Below are 15,167 nucleotides of genomic sequence, written 5' to 3' on the forward strand. Positions count from 1 at the left end.
TTGCTAATAGGTCACTCAACAGCTAACCCAAAACCTTGCAGCTGATTGGCTGACAGGCTAATGCCAGCAAAAGTTGGTACTTCATTGTCGGCAGCCTTAATTCAGGTTTTACTTCTCTACGGATGCTTTAATGGCTGTTTCCATTTTGTTAACACACGCCCAAGGAGAGGTAATACTATGGAGGCCCGATAACACTGATGGAACATAAGTTTGACAGATGTGAAGCTCTAGCTACTTAAATAATGCACATGTCATTTTTGTACCAGCACTGAAAAAAGTTTCAAGCCCATCCATTACCCCAGTAAATTATGAAACAAAATTTTTACAAGCTGTTAACTCGTAAAACTCTTCCCATAAAGTTATGGAGTACAAGCTTAGCATTCCAATAAATCACTAGGTATTCCACGTTTATAAGCAGGAAATTTTAAAACTCTGTCCGGTCACAAGTTTCGTTCAATTCGGTGAAGTGGGAGGCATTAATTCTTTAGACAGACCAACTTCAGTTGTTAACTGTACATAAAAAAATTTTTTCTTTGCTGGGTCTTTCAGTGCAATTTTCCAATGTACCAATTAGTTTTTCACAGTAGGCAAATCTTATGGGGTAACATAAATGACACTTACTGTCATTAACTGTAATTTATAACACCAACTTTTCCCAGACTGATATGATCATTCATGAGAAGTCTGAAATGCTGAGGACCATAATCAGGTGTATATGCAAATCTGTTTTGTTTAGATCATGAAATGGAATTATAAGTGTAAATGGCTTTCAAATATTTTAATCATTTAACTAACAGTATAAACAAAAAAAAAAAAAAAGAAAACGTATATCATGAACAACCATGGTTAAATAATGAAAATGTTGAATTTGTAACTGGTCACCAAACTAGATCAATAGCTTATATACATGTTTATACACTTTTATAGTTGTCTGGACACCAGTGAATATATCCAAAATACATGTATCTAAAACAATGTATACAGGATGGGAGTTCATGAGTAAATATTCATATGCCTGAGGGGAATCCTTAAATGTATTTCCCGCAGGTGAGAAAAAAACATGAAGGCATGTACATAAGGGAAAAGAACCATATCATAAACTTTTAGAAATCTAAAAAAAAAACAAGAGCCTTCGCAAACAAGTCATATCTCTCACTCTCAAATGTCTAACTCTTCCTCTTTTTCCATTATACTTTGCAATGGCTGAATTTTTGTCAATTCCATCTTCATCTTAAGCCTCTAACGATCCAAGCATTTGAATACTGATGATGATAAATGTCAAGATTCCTAAACATGTCATGGTAAGACCAACAAAAAAAAAAAAGAGAAAGAAATGAAAACTGAAAAAAAGTGAAATGAAAATTCTAATGATAGCCAAAATACACATCGCTTGTCATCTGTGCCTAAAATTCCCGGAAATCTGTCATAGGAAGGGTCTACTGTCCACACTGTGTATTAGAGGATGGCTCATTACCAAAATGACATCCCATTAATTATGAAGACAGTGAATGTGGCCTCTTCCATCCCCACGGTGACAAGTGTCATAAGTATGGTACTTAAGCTGACAAGCCAAGCTTGCTCAAGAGGACACTGGTGTCCAATCAGCATCAAACTTATTAAATCTCAGAAGTCCTTCTCCAGAGATGCAAGTTAAAGGTGAAATACAAAAGCCTTCAACTTTTGCAGAAATCTTAATTATCTACAGAGTTGTTCTTATGTGGCATATTAATTTATAAAGGTTAGTTGTGCCAGCTTTCCCGCTTTTAACATTCATTTTGCTGGTCTGCATTAGCAACATGATGCTACTGTGACATGATTCAAAGATGCCTCATCTTATCTCTCTGTACACATTCTTGAGCCAAGTATTAAGAGTTTTTCTATCTTAAAATTTTGTGTCAAACCTTTTGTTTCTGGCAATTTTGTCCCCTACAATACATAGATTACTGAATGAAAATGGGTTCATATAAACTGGTTCTATTTTTGAGTGGCGGAAGTGAGAACTTGAAAGCTCGTTCACGCTTTGATGCCACATAAGCAAAAAAGAACTTGTCTACATCAGGCCTTATTCATTCAATAACCTATAATTGTAAAGATAAATTGCCTATCTGTTTTTGTTTTCCAAGTGTTGTAACTGTGTGATATTGTCGATCATCAGATGAATAAGACACAAAAATTTTTGGGATCAAACTCTTGTATCCCTAATTTAAATAAGTCATACTGGTACTGAATTAAGTGACTTGTCAAAAATGTTAGCAAACTCTACTACGTTCGTTGTCCGTCTACTCTAGGGTTTTTTTTAAAACATTTTTTAAACGCCCATGTTACACAGTAAATGTAATCAAAAATAGTTGCCTAACATTTCTGACAGGCCACGCACATGCTACAGTATATTGAAGACTTTTTTTACCTCCACTATCATAATGTCATGATGTGCAAAATTCTAAGGGAGACAAGCCATGATGTTTTAGAGACAGTTCAGATTTGAGCACTTTAATACTTCTGGTCACACATAAGCTATGAATTTAACATCACAAAATAGTAGACTTAGTACAGATTATGTTAATCAGTCAGCAAGAATCACAATCTCTACATAGTGTTGGATTTTAGAACCAAACCATAAACCTTTCGAGTTCACCTTGAATGGGGAGGCAGCATATTTCTTTAATCCTGTCAGGAAGCAGGGCCTATATTCATTTTTATGTCAAAAATGGATTGTAGTGCAAGGCCTACAATGTTACATTGTATCAGTTTTTATTGTAATGTCATTCTGGTTTTAATGTGAGGTCATCATGATGAGCTGGGAAAAGAAGACTTGACATCAATTAAGTGGTGTCAAAGTCCTGTTGCCTGGCATTTGTGAGGTGTCCATTACAGGAGAACATTATAATGCTGAGAGCATACGCTGCGTGTACATATCCTGTATGGAAAACTTGCTACATGTATTTATAAATCCCAATATCTTTGAAAGTATTTTTTAACACAAAAAAAAAAATGCTTGATTAATGACATTAATATGCCTGTACCTGCTTGAGACAATGAACTAACAACTAATACAAAAAAAGCATTTCTGAAATTTAAAAGAAAACATTAATTAAATCTGGAAAATTCAAAACCATAATATGAAGTTTTCACAAATGCATGATTTGAAAGTTTAATTAGCCTGCTGGAAAAATACAGGCATGTGTCAAATGAGATGCAGTATGTGACTTACACAAAAAGTTTTAGTTTTCAGTTTTATTATAACTCTCTAATATTCTCTCAGCTCTCATAATTTTTTTTATTTCCCTTTACACTACAACTATAGCATGTGCATGATAATTATGCTGTTAGCTTAAAGGGGATTTTTGTTATTCTTAGGCCATGAAGGTGCAACTGTCTACCATCAGTTACTTCCCCTGATTCATCAATGTGATCATGCAACTTTTCTGCCAACAATTTATCTTACAGGCTGTAAAAGAAACATTTTTTTGGGGTATGGGGGTGGGGGGGGGGGATTTTATTTGGTCATTATCATGTAAATATGTCTCTGGTTTTTATTTAATCCCAAAGACATGCATACATGTATAAAACTGCGGCTATGAAAACACCAACAAACTGCCCCTTTATTTCATGAACAGAGACATATCCAGAAATATTTGCACATGTACATACAACAACAGACAAAATACTAGACACAGTATTAATGTAAAATATCAGATTGTCTGAAAACAGCAATATCATCTGGAAGCAGAGCAGATAATTTTACAGACGTTTACAAGAACATATTACATGTTTTTGGTAGAAACTATGTGGGATTCTTGTTTGTATTAACCCAATTTTGGGAAGCAATTTTCAGACAATAATCTAACACAACCATCACACCTACCTTATTCCCAAGTCTGCATTCTGTTTCCTTGCTGGTCTGGCTAGTTAATAGGAGTTTATGGTAATAACAAATCATAAACACTGGGACGTTGTATACACAAACAGAGAAGCCTGGATATGTATAATGTGCTTCTGTTCATGCTTTTTAATTCCATGTGAGTTTAAAATCAACAAAGTCATTGGACTTTATATTGTGAATCTAAAATTTCTTTGCCAAAATCTTGAAGTTCCTGCATGCTTTTACTAGTCTTAGAATTCAATGGGTTTTGATCTGTCTTTGAATATGACATGTATATGTTGTCTTCTTTGTTCAAAAAAAAAATCACTGTACTTCACCAATTTTGTTCAAATCCTGAAATTCTATCTATTCTTGACAAAATCTTTGAAGATAATCTGGTTTTATTTGAGTCCTTGAAATTCATCTGTTTCAGTGTGTTTTGCTGAAGACTTAAAACTAAACACATAACTTATATGACCTGAAATCTTTGAATTAAATTCACCACGCTTTGTTGAAATCACTGAATTCCAAAAAACTGTCTGAACTTGACATCCGCCTCAGACAATCAACTTTATCCGAACATCCCAATGTTTATGTTAGGACAGGCATGCATGTACAAAAGAAAAGGCCTAGATATCTATGTCCTCAAACCTTTCAGTTCTTAACAGCTATGCAGTAGCATACTATGTTAGAATTAAGGATTCCATGCAGTTTGGAAAGAAATGTGTTCATCTCATTTTGCATCAATACATGGAAGTTACTTTTGATATGTGCATCACATAAATACTGTTACATCCAAATCATTGACCCATAAGAAACTAGCATATAACTCCGAAAGGGTTCTGTTATCGAAATGAAGGCCTTTTCTTTTTGTAATTGTTAATAATTTCTCTTGCTATCTTCTTGGCAAAGAATGACTTCATTTTTCATATGAACTTTTTTTCAGATTCTATGGAAATTTATGACACTGATTGATCACAATTGGTCATCATTAAGAAATATCTCATAATAGCCAAGCATGAGCTGATACTGCTCTTTGTTTTTGATTTTTTTCACAAAGAATGGCTACAGCATTATAATTTCATCAAGAAATAATGAACAAACAAATTACAGAAACTCCCCTTCTCTCCAAAAAGATAATAAACATAATGTTATTTATTAGGGAAAAAATCAAACTGCTGTTGAATTTTTTTTTTCTTAAAATTTACTATTCAAGAGATCTTTAGAATGCATTCACTTCACAACACAGCTTAAATAACTAAAATGTACAGGTTTAACCACAAAACCACCTGGCAGGCAAATTTCACAGAGTAATCGAAACTAACATGAATATCAAATGTCTAGATACAACCAATTATATGCTAAAAATAGCAAAACCAATACATATTATGTCAAATAAAATGATAAGAGCACACTTAAACTACTTCATAAGACTACCAAGCCTCTACTCTACACAAACAGAAACATGTCTAAATCTAGGTAATCTACATCACAGGCAACATATAATGTATCCAGTATAGGTACACCACAATTACTACATACCTGAAGCAGTATATATCTGAATCATGTATATCTGACTCAAATACACCTGACTCAAATTATACAGCAACTATACATGATATCTACATGATGTAAACATGCAAATAAATAAATTTAATATAGTAAAAAACTAAAATAATATATATATATATATATATATATGCATAAACACCAAAAAAACATCACAAGCTAACAAGATAATAATAATGGGAAGCAATATTAAGAAGTTCACACAACAAAGAGCTGTACAAAATTGAAGTGTAAATACATCACCCTTTGTCCTCATGTTCACATACTCACTTGCTACTTGTGCCCTGCACCATTCTCCTGTCCCCAACCCCGCTCTATCCACAACGGAGTTCTCTCCCCCTAACATGCCAACTCTCTCCACCTCACCATAGGCACATCTATAAAAGAATCATTTGTAGTGGATAATCAGGCACATTTCAGATAATTTCATGTAATTCTCTGATGGAAATATTTCAGTTAAATTAAAAAAAATTAAGAGATCCAATCCTTGAGTGCTGTAGGTGCAATTTCTCACCACAATATTTTGATCATTTTTTATAGTTACTGTTTTGAGTAATCGGAAGCAGAAGAACTCTTCAATTTTATTTTGGTATATTTCTTCGATACTTCCATACAGAAGCACAGTTTTTTATTTATTTTTTTTTTTTGCTTCCACGTCAAACAAATCATGTAATTTTATGCATAGTGGAAATCAGCACACCGAGGGTAAACCATACACATCCTTTACCAGGTTGAGGTAAACAACAAACCACTTGGTTTAAAGCTACAGCTAACCCAGCACCAGCTGGCTCTAAGCCTGCTACATCTACCTCATGGCGTGATCTGGGTTAAGCCTGCTTATCAATGGATATGGATGTTCTGTTTTGTTATCACTGATTTCCCTCTTCCCACTGCTTATATGACTTTGTATCCAAATAAGGAGAAATCTACCTGTATAGAATTAGCTCTTCAAAAATTCTACGAGTTCCTCAGGTGCACATTAGGTACCACATCACCTAACTTTATTTAAATTTTCAAAGCTTCTGGGGTTTAACCGAGGTATATCTTTTCAGTGTGAATGTATACAGGCATAGATGTACATGTGTTTAGCATTGACATGACTGAGGTGTACTCGAGATACAGTACAGATACAGAGATACAATGTAGTATACATTGTGGAAGAGGCGAATATCTCATCTATACATGCACTGCCCACTGAATGTGGTCCACAGGCCAGAGTTGATCATCTGTGACTTTATACTATTGTCAGCATGGTCAGTCATGGTTCCTGAATAACCATGATAATGACATAATGCCTTGAGAAAGTGGGAAATATCCCGGCATATCCCTTTTTAAGTGAAATGTAGTTCTCTTTGAAAAGTATGCTGCACAAAGGGATACATTTAGATATTATGGGGAAATACATTCATAATGGTTACTGCTGTACTATATAACACTATTTTTATAGTGTTTTACTCCTTTGTCTTGCAACAATGGCATTTTCTAGAAGAGTGGGGTATCATATCAATACAGTCTATTTGGGGTGAATCAGAGATTCTGATTTTATTATTATTTTTTTTCATTCCAAACTGAATGATTACCCCGTCAAATCCTGTTTAGATGTCTTACATACTTATAAGACAGCATATATCAGCTTGTAAATTTTGTTTGGTTGTTCATTTCATTCCAAACTTACTGACTGGAAAGTACTTCTTTTTTTTTCAAAAAGACTGCATTGTATATTTACAGGTTATGTTCTAAAATATTTTCCCAAAAAGTGCATATATACAAAATGAGATGATTATGATGAGTTCATGTACATATATATACAAAATGAAAGGTAGACAACTCTGCCTGCCATAATGCAAAAACCTGTCCAAACAATGAAGATAAACCTCCAGCTCCTTTAAGGAGTATACTCTGACAGCCCATTCCTTAAATAAGAATGAATATATTTATGAATCAATTTAACAAATGCGAATCACTCTTTCCCAGATTTTCGCTTTTTTTCTTGATTCCAGATTGCAATTAAATAACCATACAACTGCACATGGCTAGTCCGAGATTCAAAACCGCTCCATTATTAATTATGACAGCGTCACACAAAAATTCTTTCTTCAGAGACAAATTCTCTGCAGCGCAAATATTAAACTGAATTACTGCAAAATGGGAGTTCACGATACCACAGAATAATCTGTCAAATCCTGTTAGAACAGACTTACATCGATTTAGACAATTTGCCAGTTACAATGCATCTCACATCTTCCACATCAATATGCACGGTTTGGGGTTTGCACTGCATTGACATAATCCTTCACTCTTCCGCGCAGAAATCGCCTGATGTAAAAACCCAATGACAGCTCTTATCACCACAGATTTAGTCTGTTACGTGCAAACATCCACATAATTTCATGCAGTCATGATCAATCTTGCCCCCAGATTTGGCTTTCATGGGAAAACAATAGCAGCCTTTGATGGATAGTTTATTGGCGAAATTTGCAGCAATATGAAAAAAAGAATACAGGTAATTTACAAATGTTTGCCATACAGATACACATATAGGCTCTACTTTTATTTCAAAGACACCCACATGCACGTCCGCCGGGCACAGACCTTTGATGTACAGGTATATACAGATTACATGTAACCTACATGTATATTTATATTCGTTTTGTTAATTGAGCATGATAATGGAGTTCTGATCATCAAAGTGTACAGCTAAGCTAGGTCTACTGGTTCTAATTTTTTTGGTACTATGATCTTTGACACCAGAATTCTGTACATTTGTGCTTAACTTCATATAGTACCAGTATAACAAATATGCACCTGTGTTTGTTCATCCCATTAATGCTATAATACAGGTACTGATATGTCTACATCCATACATGAACACACATTTCATGATCGAAGAAAAGAAAAATTCATGATGTTTTTTCATCCTCTTTTTTATCATGAATGGGATAGGCCCACAACGTAATGTATTAATGTTGTAGGACTATCTTAACCAACTTCATCCACAATTTTGAAAATTCATGACTTTTTAAAAACAATATATGATTATTTGGGGTTTTTTCACCTTAGCTTCACAACCCTAACTGTTTACTTCTTTGTTGATTATAAACGTCTGTTTTGAAAAACATGTCCATGTGCACTTTCATTTTCGACCTCTAATTTTATGTTGTTGTTGTTTCAAAAGAATCAAAATCTTTGAACCTAGTAAACCATGCATTGAGCTCTTTCGCCTTCTGACTGGCGTAACTCTTACGTACTTGATCTCTTACAAATTAACTGTAGGCCTAAATGTCCAGATGTGTCATCATCGATGTGCAAGCGTACAAAGTCTGGGCCGGTTCTAGTTATAGTGCCGACCCTGACTTGACAGGATGTAGAGAGCTTCGTTTTCTCTGGCAGAAATGCACGAGCCATTCTCCACGTGCATGCACTCAAACGGAAGTCTCCGAAGGCCTCAAAGTGTGTTAATTGAAACATTGCTAGATTCGCTCCGTAAAAACTACATAGCCTTTAGAATCGAATTTTTTTTTACTAGTGCGTGAAATATTGTAATTTATAAGTTAAAGACTGGCTGTGGACAATTTGCTGTCAAGGTTAAACTATATCTTTAGCCCATGCAAATCAGTCTTTAAAACAAGCCAAACACGACTACATTACGCTTATGCGAAATAAAGTGGAGTGAGTAATTTTAAAGATCCTCTGGATAATAAAACAGTTATAGCATAGTGCCATGGATTAATGGCGCAAAATGTGCTGGAAAACCCAGTTCACTGATAATGACACAATTCAATCTACGAGGCCTACATGCATATAGGCCTAAGTCTATATATGGTTTATATAAGCGATGCAATTACATTCTATGTTTTGTAAAATACCCTGGTTAGAAATGCAGAGAGAAATGCCCAACTTATAGATATTCTAATATATATAGAACATATCTATTTACTGATATGCGGAGACCGTTGCCATCCTTCGACCCTACCCAGTTTTAAAAGTTCACAGCCGATTTCTTGGCTAATATGGGAGTGTCCACACGTGGGGGTTTGTCCACAAGGGGAGTTGTCCATAGGGAGGAATGTTTTGCATCCGATAAAATGCAAAGCGATGCAAATCTTGCAGCTATACAGGCTAGGCCTATTATTGTCCTATGCTATCATATGAAATACACCATTATAATGCTTATAGGCCGATAAAGCTTTCAAATAGGCCTCACGGTAACTTCTTTAATCCTATACATGCATAGGCCTATATGGGCTATGGGAATGTAGCTGGTCAATGGCTCAGACCAATTGGTCATGCCATCAAACAGAAATACACAAATCTAGGCATAGGCCTATGCTTACATAGCCGCTCCTGTCTGTTCCGATCTGGCTTTGTTTGACTGGGTCTACAATTAAGAAGAAGTTATGCCACTAGGTACCAGTCCCCTACACGCACAAACCATATAAATCAATTAGATTTGTATAGATTAGATATATATATATATATATACAACCAGCTGTGCGTAAAGACAGCAGGCCTTGAATGTCCAGCACATCATGGTCTCTTCACCTATAATTCATCAAGGCGACCGTGTGATAACGACGGTAAATAAGTCGCATATGCTATCAAACGTATTCTACCTTGAATATCCTTGCCAACATTCTTTGCTAATATTCTTTTGTTTAACATGCATCGTGCAGTTGTCAGCTTTGTTGAATTAAAGGATGCAGGTTAATCATCCTTCAACACAATTCTGCATGTATGTCGATCGAAAAATATAGCGTGCTGGCCACACTGTTCAAGGGTCAGGATATATATGTACCGTAGATTTCTGGATATTGGAACAGCTCATCTAGTTATTACACGCGGTAGGCCTACAGGCCAGCAAACTGTTTCTTCTAATTTTTTTGGACATCTGGTCTGCTCTTTTTATAGCTAATGTAATTGCAATACATTCTCTCTATTCACATTGTTAATTCATCAAATGACAACATATACATACATCTTTACTATGCCAAAACTGAGAGATAGGCCTATGCGATTTTTGCTTTCAGAAAATGAGAAGGATCGTAGTATCAGCCGTATAATTGCTTGCGCGTAGGCCTATATGAACGCAAGGCGATGCATGTGTACCGGAATATAAAATAAAGTATGTATGTACCCTTGAGGTTTAACGTCTTATTTAACAATTTTTCAGTCATACTGTATGACGACCAGGAGTCATTAAGTGTGGGTAAGTCCGTGCCACCAATGTACTGCCGCCACTGAAGTATCATGCATGCCGAAGACACGAGACACGACACCCCTCCCAGGCACATTATACACTGCCAACCAATCATGTTTCCTTCTTATATACACATACACTGGTGTTTATCTAAATATACATACTTAGATTAATTAGCAATCTAAAAAATGTCATTTAGTTGGTTTGCACTTAATGAAAGGTAGATGCATGTAGGCCTACGTTTGTTCCCTCATGAAACAACTTCAGTATGTTTTCACACAGGGCATTGGAAGATGTGACCCAGCTGGCTCATTCTGCTATCATACATTTCCAGAAGGATAACAATCCAGTTATTTTGAGACATGGACGACTGACCATTGACACTCAGCCGGGGGGTCAGCCAATGTTTGAATAAAACAGGAAACATTTGGTCAAATCTTCCCTACTTGCCTCAATGTCCATTCCACTAGGTCGAGGCCCCAACTGACAATACCATACGGTGTTAGTCCAGCGCATGGGAAATATATTTCAATGGTCCTACTCGAAATCACACAATTTTGGGGTCATGCCACAGCATGAACAGCTCTCTACTGCGGTGCTGTTGTAAGGTTTGAACCGAATGATTTCTATTTTTTCGTCTCCTGTTGACATCATCGACTACAGGACAAATGATACAGTAAGGTTGTATGAGACGATGTAGGAAAAGTAACTTTTATATAGGAAGATATTTCCTTACATCATGATCCAGCAGCCTCTCACCAATGCGGTCGCTGTGGGTTCATGTCCAGCTCATGCTGACTTCCTCTCCAGCTGTACGTGGGAAGGTCTTCAAGCAACCTGCGGATGGCCGTGGGTTTCCCTCCCACCTTAACGCTGGCCGCCGTCATATAAGTGAAATATTCTTGAGTACGGCGTAAAACACCAATAAAAAAAAATAAATTTCCTTACATCAAGAAACCTTTCCTACCTGAAGTAATTTTGGTCCAAGCTGTGCAGTCTGTTGAGCATTGAAATCTTTGACGATGCTTTGATGACAAACTATAATAGTAATAACGTATAATATTCGCGCATTCTTTGCAAGAGAACAATGGTCAATACAGCTTGGACCCGAGGCGCCATTGCGGGGCAAAAGGTACCCCGTTAATGAATGTATTAGTACAAAACAAAGACTTACTATTATGTACTAAAAGCCATTATCGGTGTGCATGTCCCTCTTGCATGTCACGTTGTTTACAGTTTTTGATAGTCTCTTGAATTCCATACACTAGCCATCAAATCTTGCAAGATACAAAGCTCTTATGTCTTCAACAGTGCACATTACATCAGTTGGGAGCCAAACCAGATTTGCCAAGGAGTATAGGTCAACAGATGGTTTATTGTAATTATTTCGAACCTCTTTGTCATGTTCGGTCAGTCCACATGGTCAGCCGACTATATGTCAGTGACATTTATTATTCAGTGAATAACTAAATGGAAGGAAGATAACCGGACATCTCATCAATGATGGTCCAAACAGGCCTCCCTATATATATATATATATATATATATATATATATATATATATATATATATATATATATATATATATATATATATATATATATACAGTAACCATACACTACGGTGGCCACATACTACACAATTTGCAAACGAAAAATATGTGATCATGGCATATGCTCGCTTGTAATAGTGCAGATGGTAGAAATGAAGAACGAACGATCTGCTTTTATATTGGATAATTATTTTGATGAACTCATTATTCCATTTCTTACATTTGCACGCATGACTCTCTAGCGCATGAGACGAACTCATTCACGGTAATTTATCACCCATTAATTAACTGGTATTTGGAAACCAATGAATTTCTCACCTTAGCCGCGTATTATGAATTCTCTGATTCTTGACTGCTCACGAATATGTGAACTGTTTATGTGCAGTACACTTCTATTTTTCTACTTTCCTATATGATCGAAACTTTAAAAAGCATAACACTTTTTCTTAAAATTCATCGTCATATACAGGAAAGAATCCGCATGTGAAAAAAGATGCCTGCTGAACATTTTTTTTGTGCTTGATAAGATGGGAAAAAGAAAAAAGAAACAACTACAGCCGTCTAAGTTATTTATAGTAGCAGGGTAACATAAAAAACATGAGCTGCCAGTTCTTCTTTTCCTTTATAATACGTCGGGTCCAGATCTAATTTTTGGGCGTGTTTATGTGACAGAGGGTTATAAGGCGTATGTGGATTATAGAATTAGGATTATAGGAAACGTATGTTCAGTTCCACGGTGAATCTTGAAAAATATGACCCCACTCTTAAGGAGGGATAAAACAATATCATTTCGGATACTTCATATTTTATGGCAAATCTCTCGACCCGAAGGCCTACAAAATAAACCTGCACAAAATGAAACTTTCATCGAAATCAAGCTCCTATGTATGTATGGACTTCATTGGTTGAGATCTACTCAGGACATCTTGTTTCCTCACTACTTCCTTGCCGGTGGACAATCAAACGTCAGTCCTGTCATTTACCGTCACCTCGTATAAGTATTCTCACTCGATCAATTCAATCAAATTCATACTAAACACTTCCTAAATAAAAATATCGCCCACGGTCTTCGACACACCGCGTTACTGTATCTGGTGTGAACTCCAGAATGTATACCCAGAATGATACATCGGTCTTCAAAAGGAGACAATTCACGATTTTTGAGAAAAAGGGCACTTTAGAATACGGCGAAAACATAAATGTGTAATCCTTGTTCCTATTCCCGACCACACGATGATGAACTACTTCCTGTTGCGGAGAGACATGTGACACGTGGACGAAGTACCTCGTCAAATGAAACTCTTTTCTTTAACACTCTCCCACAACGCTGATTGATTTTATAGTTCCAGCTTCTCCGTGCGGTCTTTTATCAAAAGGGACACTTAAAAAAAGATTTTGATAGCGTTTTGAAGACAGCTCTATGGGCTGTGTCGAAGAGATATGTAGGCAACACATGGATACCACAGGAAACGGCGCTTTTGTATTCAGCGCGTTCATCATGTTCATTAACGCCTAGAAATATTCTTAAGGCTTCAACCAGAGGGTTTGCAGATGTCGGTAAATATCAACAATTACAACAAATGTATGAAACGCAAGGAAAACCGCAGTGACTTTACACAATTTAGAGATTTCAGACTGGTTAAGCCGGCTTACATCGTGCGATTTGTCGTACTAAATATGGATGCAGCACTGCCAAGTAATTCAAAACAAACCCAAAGGCGTTAACGGTCATTCGATTTTAGTCAATGTACAAATCGCATAAAAGTAGATTTTTTTCTTATTTTCAGTTAGTCTTTTTGGGCAAATCTACACGACGAATCTCATCTTGTGAACGCGTCATACAATTGTCCTCAAGCATTATCAAAACCATAAAAAAATTATGTGGTGTGAATTCAGAAACATTCATTCAATCATTCATTCATTCATTCATTCACTGTATTCAAGATGGAAATGTATATAAAGAAATATATTCAGGGTTTAATCTAACCAATGTCAGACACACGTCAGGTCTGTAGTACATTCGGACTAGCCAAGCAGAGACGATAGCCTGGAACATTCAGGAACGTGTACAAACGACTGACGTCTGGCACGGCGTAACGTGTTCACTATCAGATTTACAGAGGGACAGAGCGATAGAAGAGGAACATTATTTGAAGTTGATGAAGCACTCACATGAAGCATGAAGTTAGTATTGTGGGAAGAGGAAGTGGGGGGAGGGGGGTGCGGTAACTTGAGGTGTAACGAAATCGATATGACCCGTCCTATCATCGGGATAGCTCTTCAGGTTGGTGGCTCACTATTCGTGAAGAGTCATACCTCGACGAATCCCATTCGCTGGTGAGTATAGAAACTCTATGAGTTTCTTCTTGGGAAAAGTGCCGCCAGCAGACCATTCTAAATAGCATTGCCTAAGAGGTATGAGACACATGGTGAGTTCTAACGAAGTATTATATCTCGACTTCTAGACATTTCAAAGCTCCACACTGTCTGGTGTCTATACAAGACGGCGACTGTCTTAAGGTTATACATGCGCAATTCGGGCAACTGCGTCCAGGATATGCCTCCGAACTGAAGAGTATAGAAGCACTGATTGGACAATACTGCCACATAGACATTTTAGGTTATTGATGTACTACTAATGTAAATTTGTGCCCTGCTAGTTTGCACCTAGTTAAAATATATCCGAATTTGAATAGAACTAAAAACTTTTTTGCCAGTGTTACTTCCCACCCCCTGTAGGTTACCAAGGTAACAAAGTGTCATGACTTCAATTCCAGCAATCGCAGTTCAAAAAACATGGTCATGCTAGTCTGATTTTTGATACGTTGTAGAGAAAGGTGCAAGCTGCATGCCGTGGTATAGTGTTGTACCACGCAGTAGTTAGGAGATATATATTTTTGAGGTTGAAGTTGACAACTTGTCTTCAAAAATAGTAAGGAAAATCAACGCGCTCCTGTAACCTATAGACACCGTCGAAGAAAGAAGGG

At 36.5% G+C, this 15,167-nt stretch overlaps 1 protein-coding gene across 2 annotated transcripts in view; it reads right to left on the reverse strand.

Moving 5' to 3' along the window:
* The window catches only part of LOC135481870 (CUB domain-containing protein 2-like), a 179,022-nt gene extending 173,281 nt beyond the window's left edge, over positions 1 to 5,741 (reverse strand). Inside the window, exons 1-2 of one of the 2 annotated variants that reach the window (XM_064761619.1) lie at positions 5,702 to 5,741; positions 3,866 to 3,905 (exon numbers count right to left, since the gene is read on the reverse strand). In XM_064761619.1, coding sequence (XP_064617689.1) covers positions 3,866 to 3,905; positions 5,702 to 5,724 — 63 coding nt within the window. In that variant the 5' untranslated portion in view covers positions 5,725 to 5,741. Of the gene's footprint in view, positions 1 to 3,865; positions 4,040 to 5,701 lie in introns of those variants that run through there. The other variant, XM_064761620.1, reaches the window with a different exon arrangement.
* Between the last annotated feature and the right edge of the window lie 9,426 nt (positions 5,742 to 15,167).

Source organism: Liolophura sinensis, chromosome 1, assembly GCF_032854445.1.
Source record: "Liolophura sinensis isolate JHLJ2023 chromosome 1, CUHK_Ljap_v2, whole genome shotgun sequence".
Taxonomy (NCBI): Eukaryota; Metazoa; Mollusca; class Polyplacophora; order Chitonida; family Chitonidae; genus Liolophura; species Liolophura sinensis.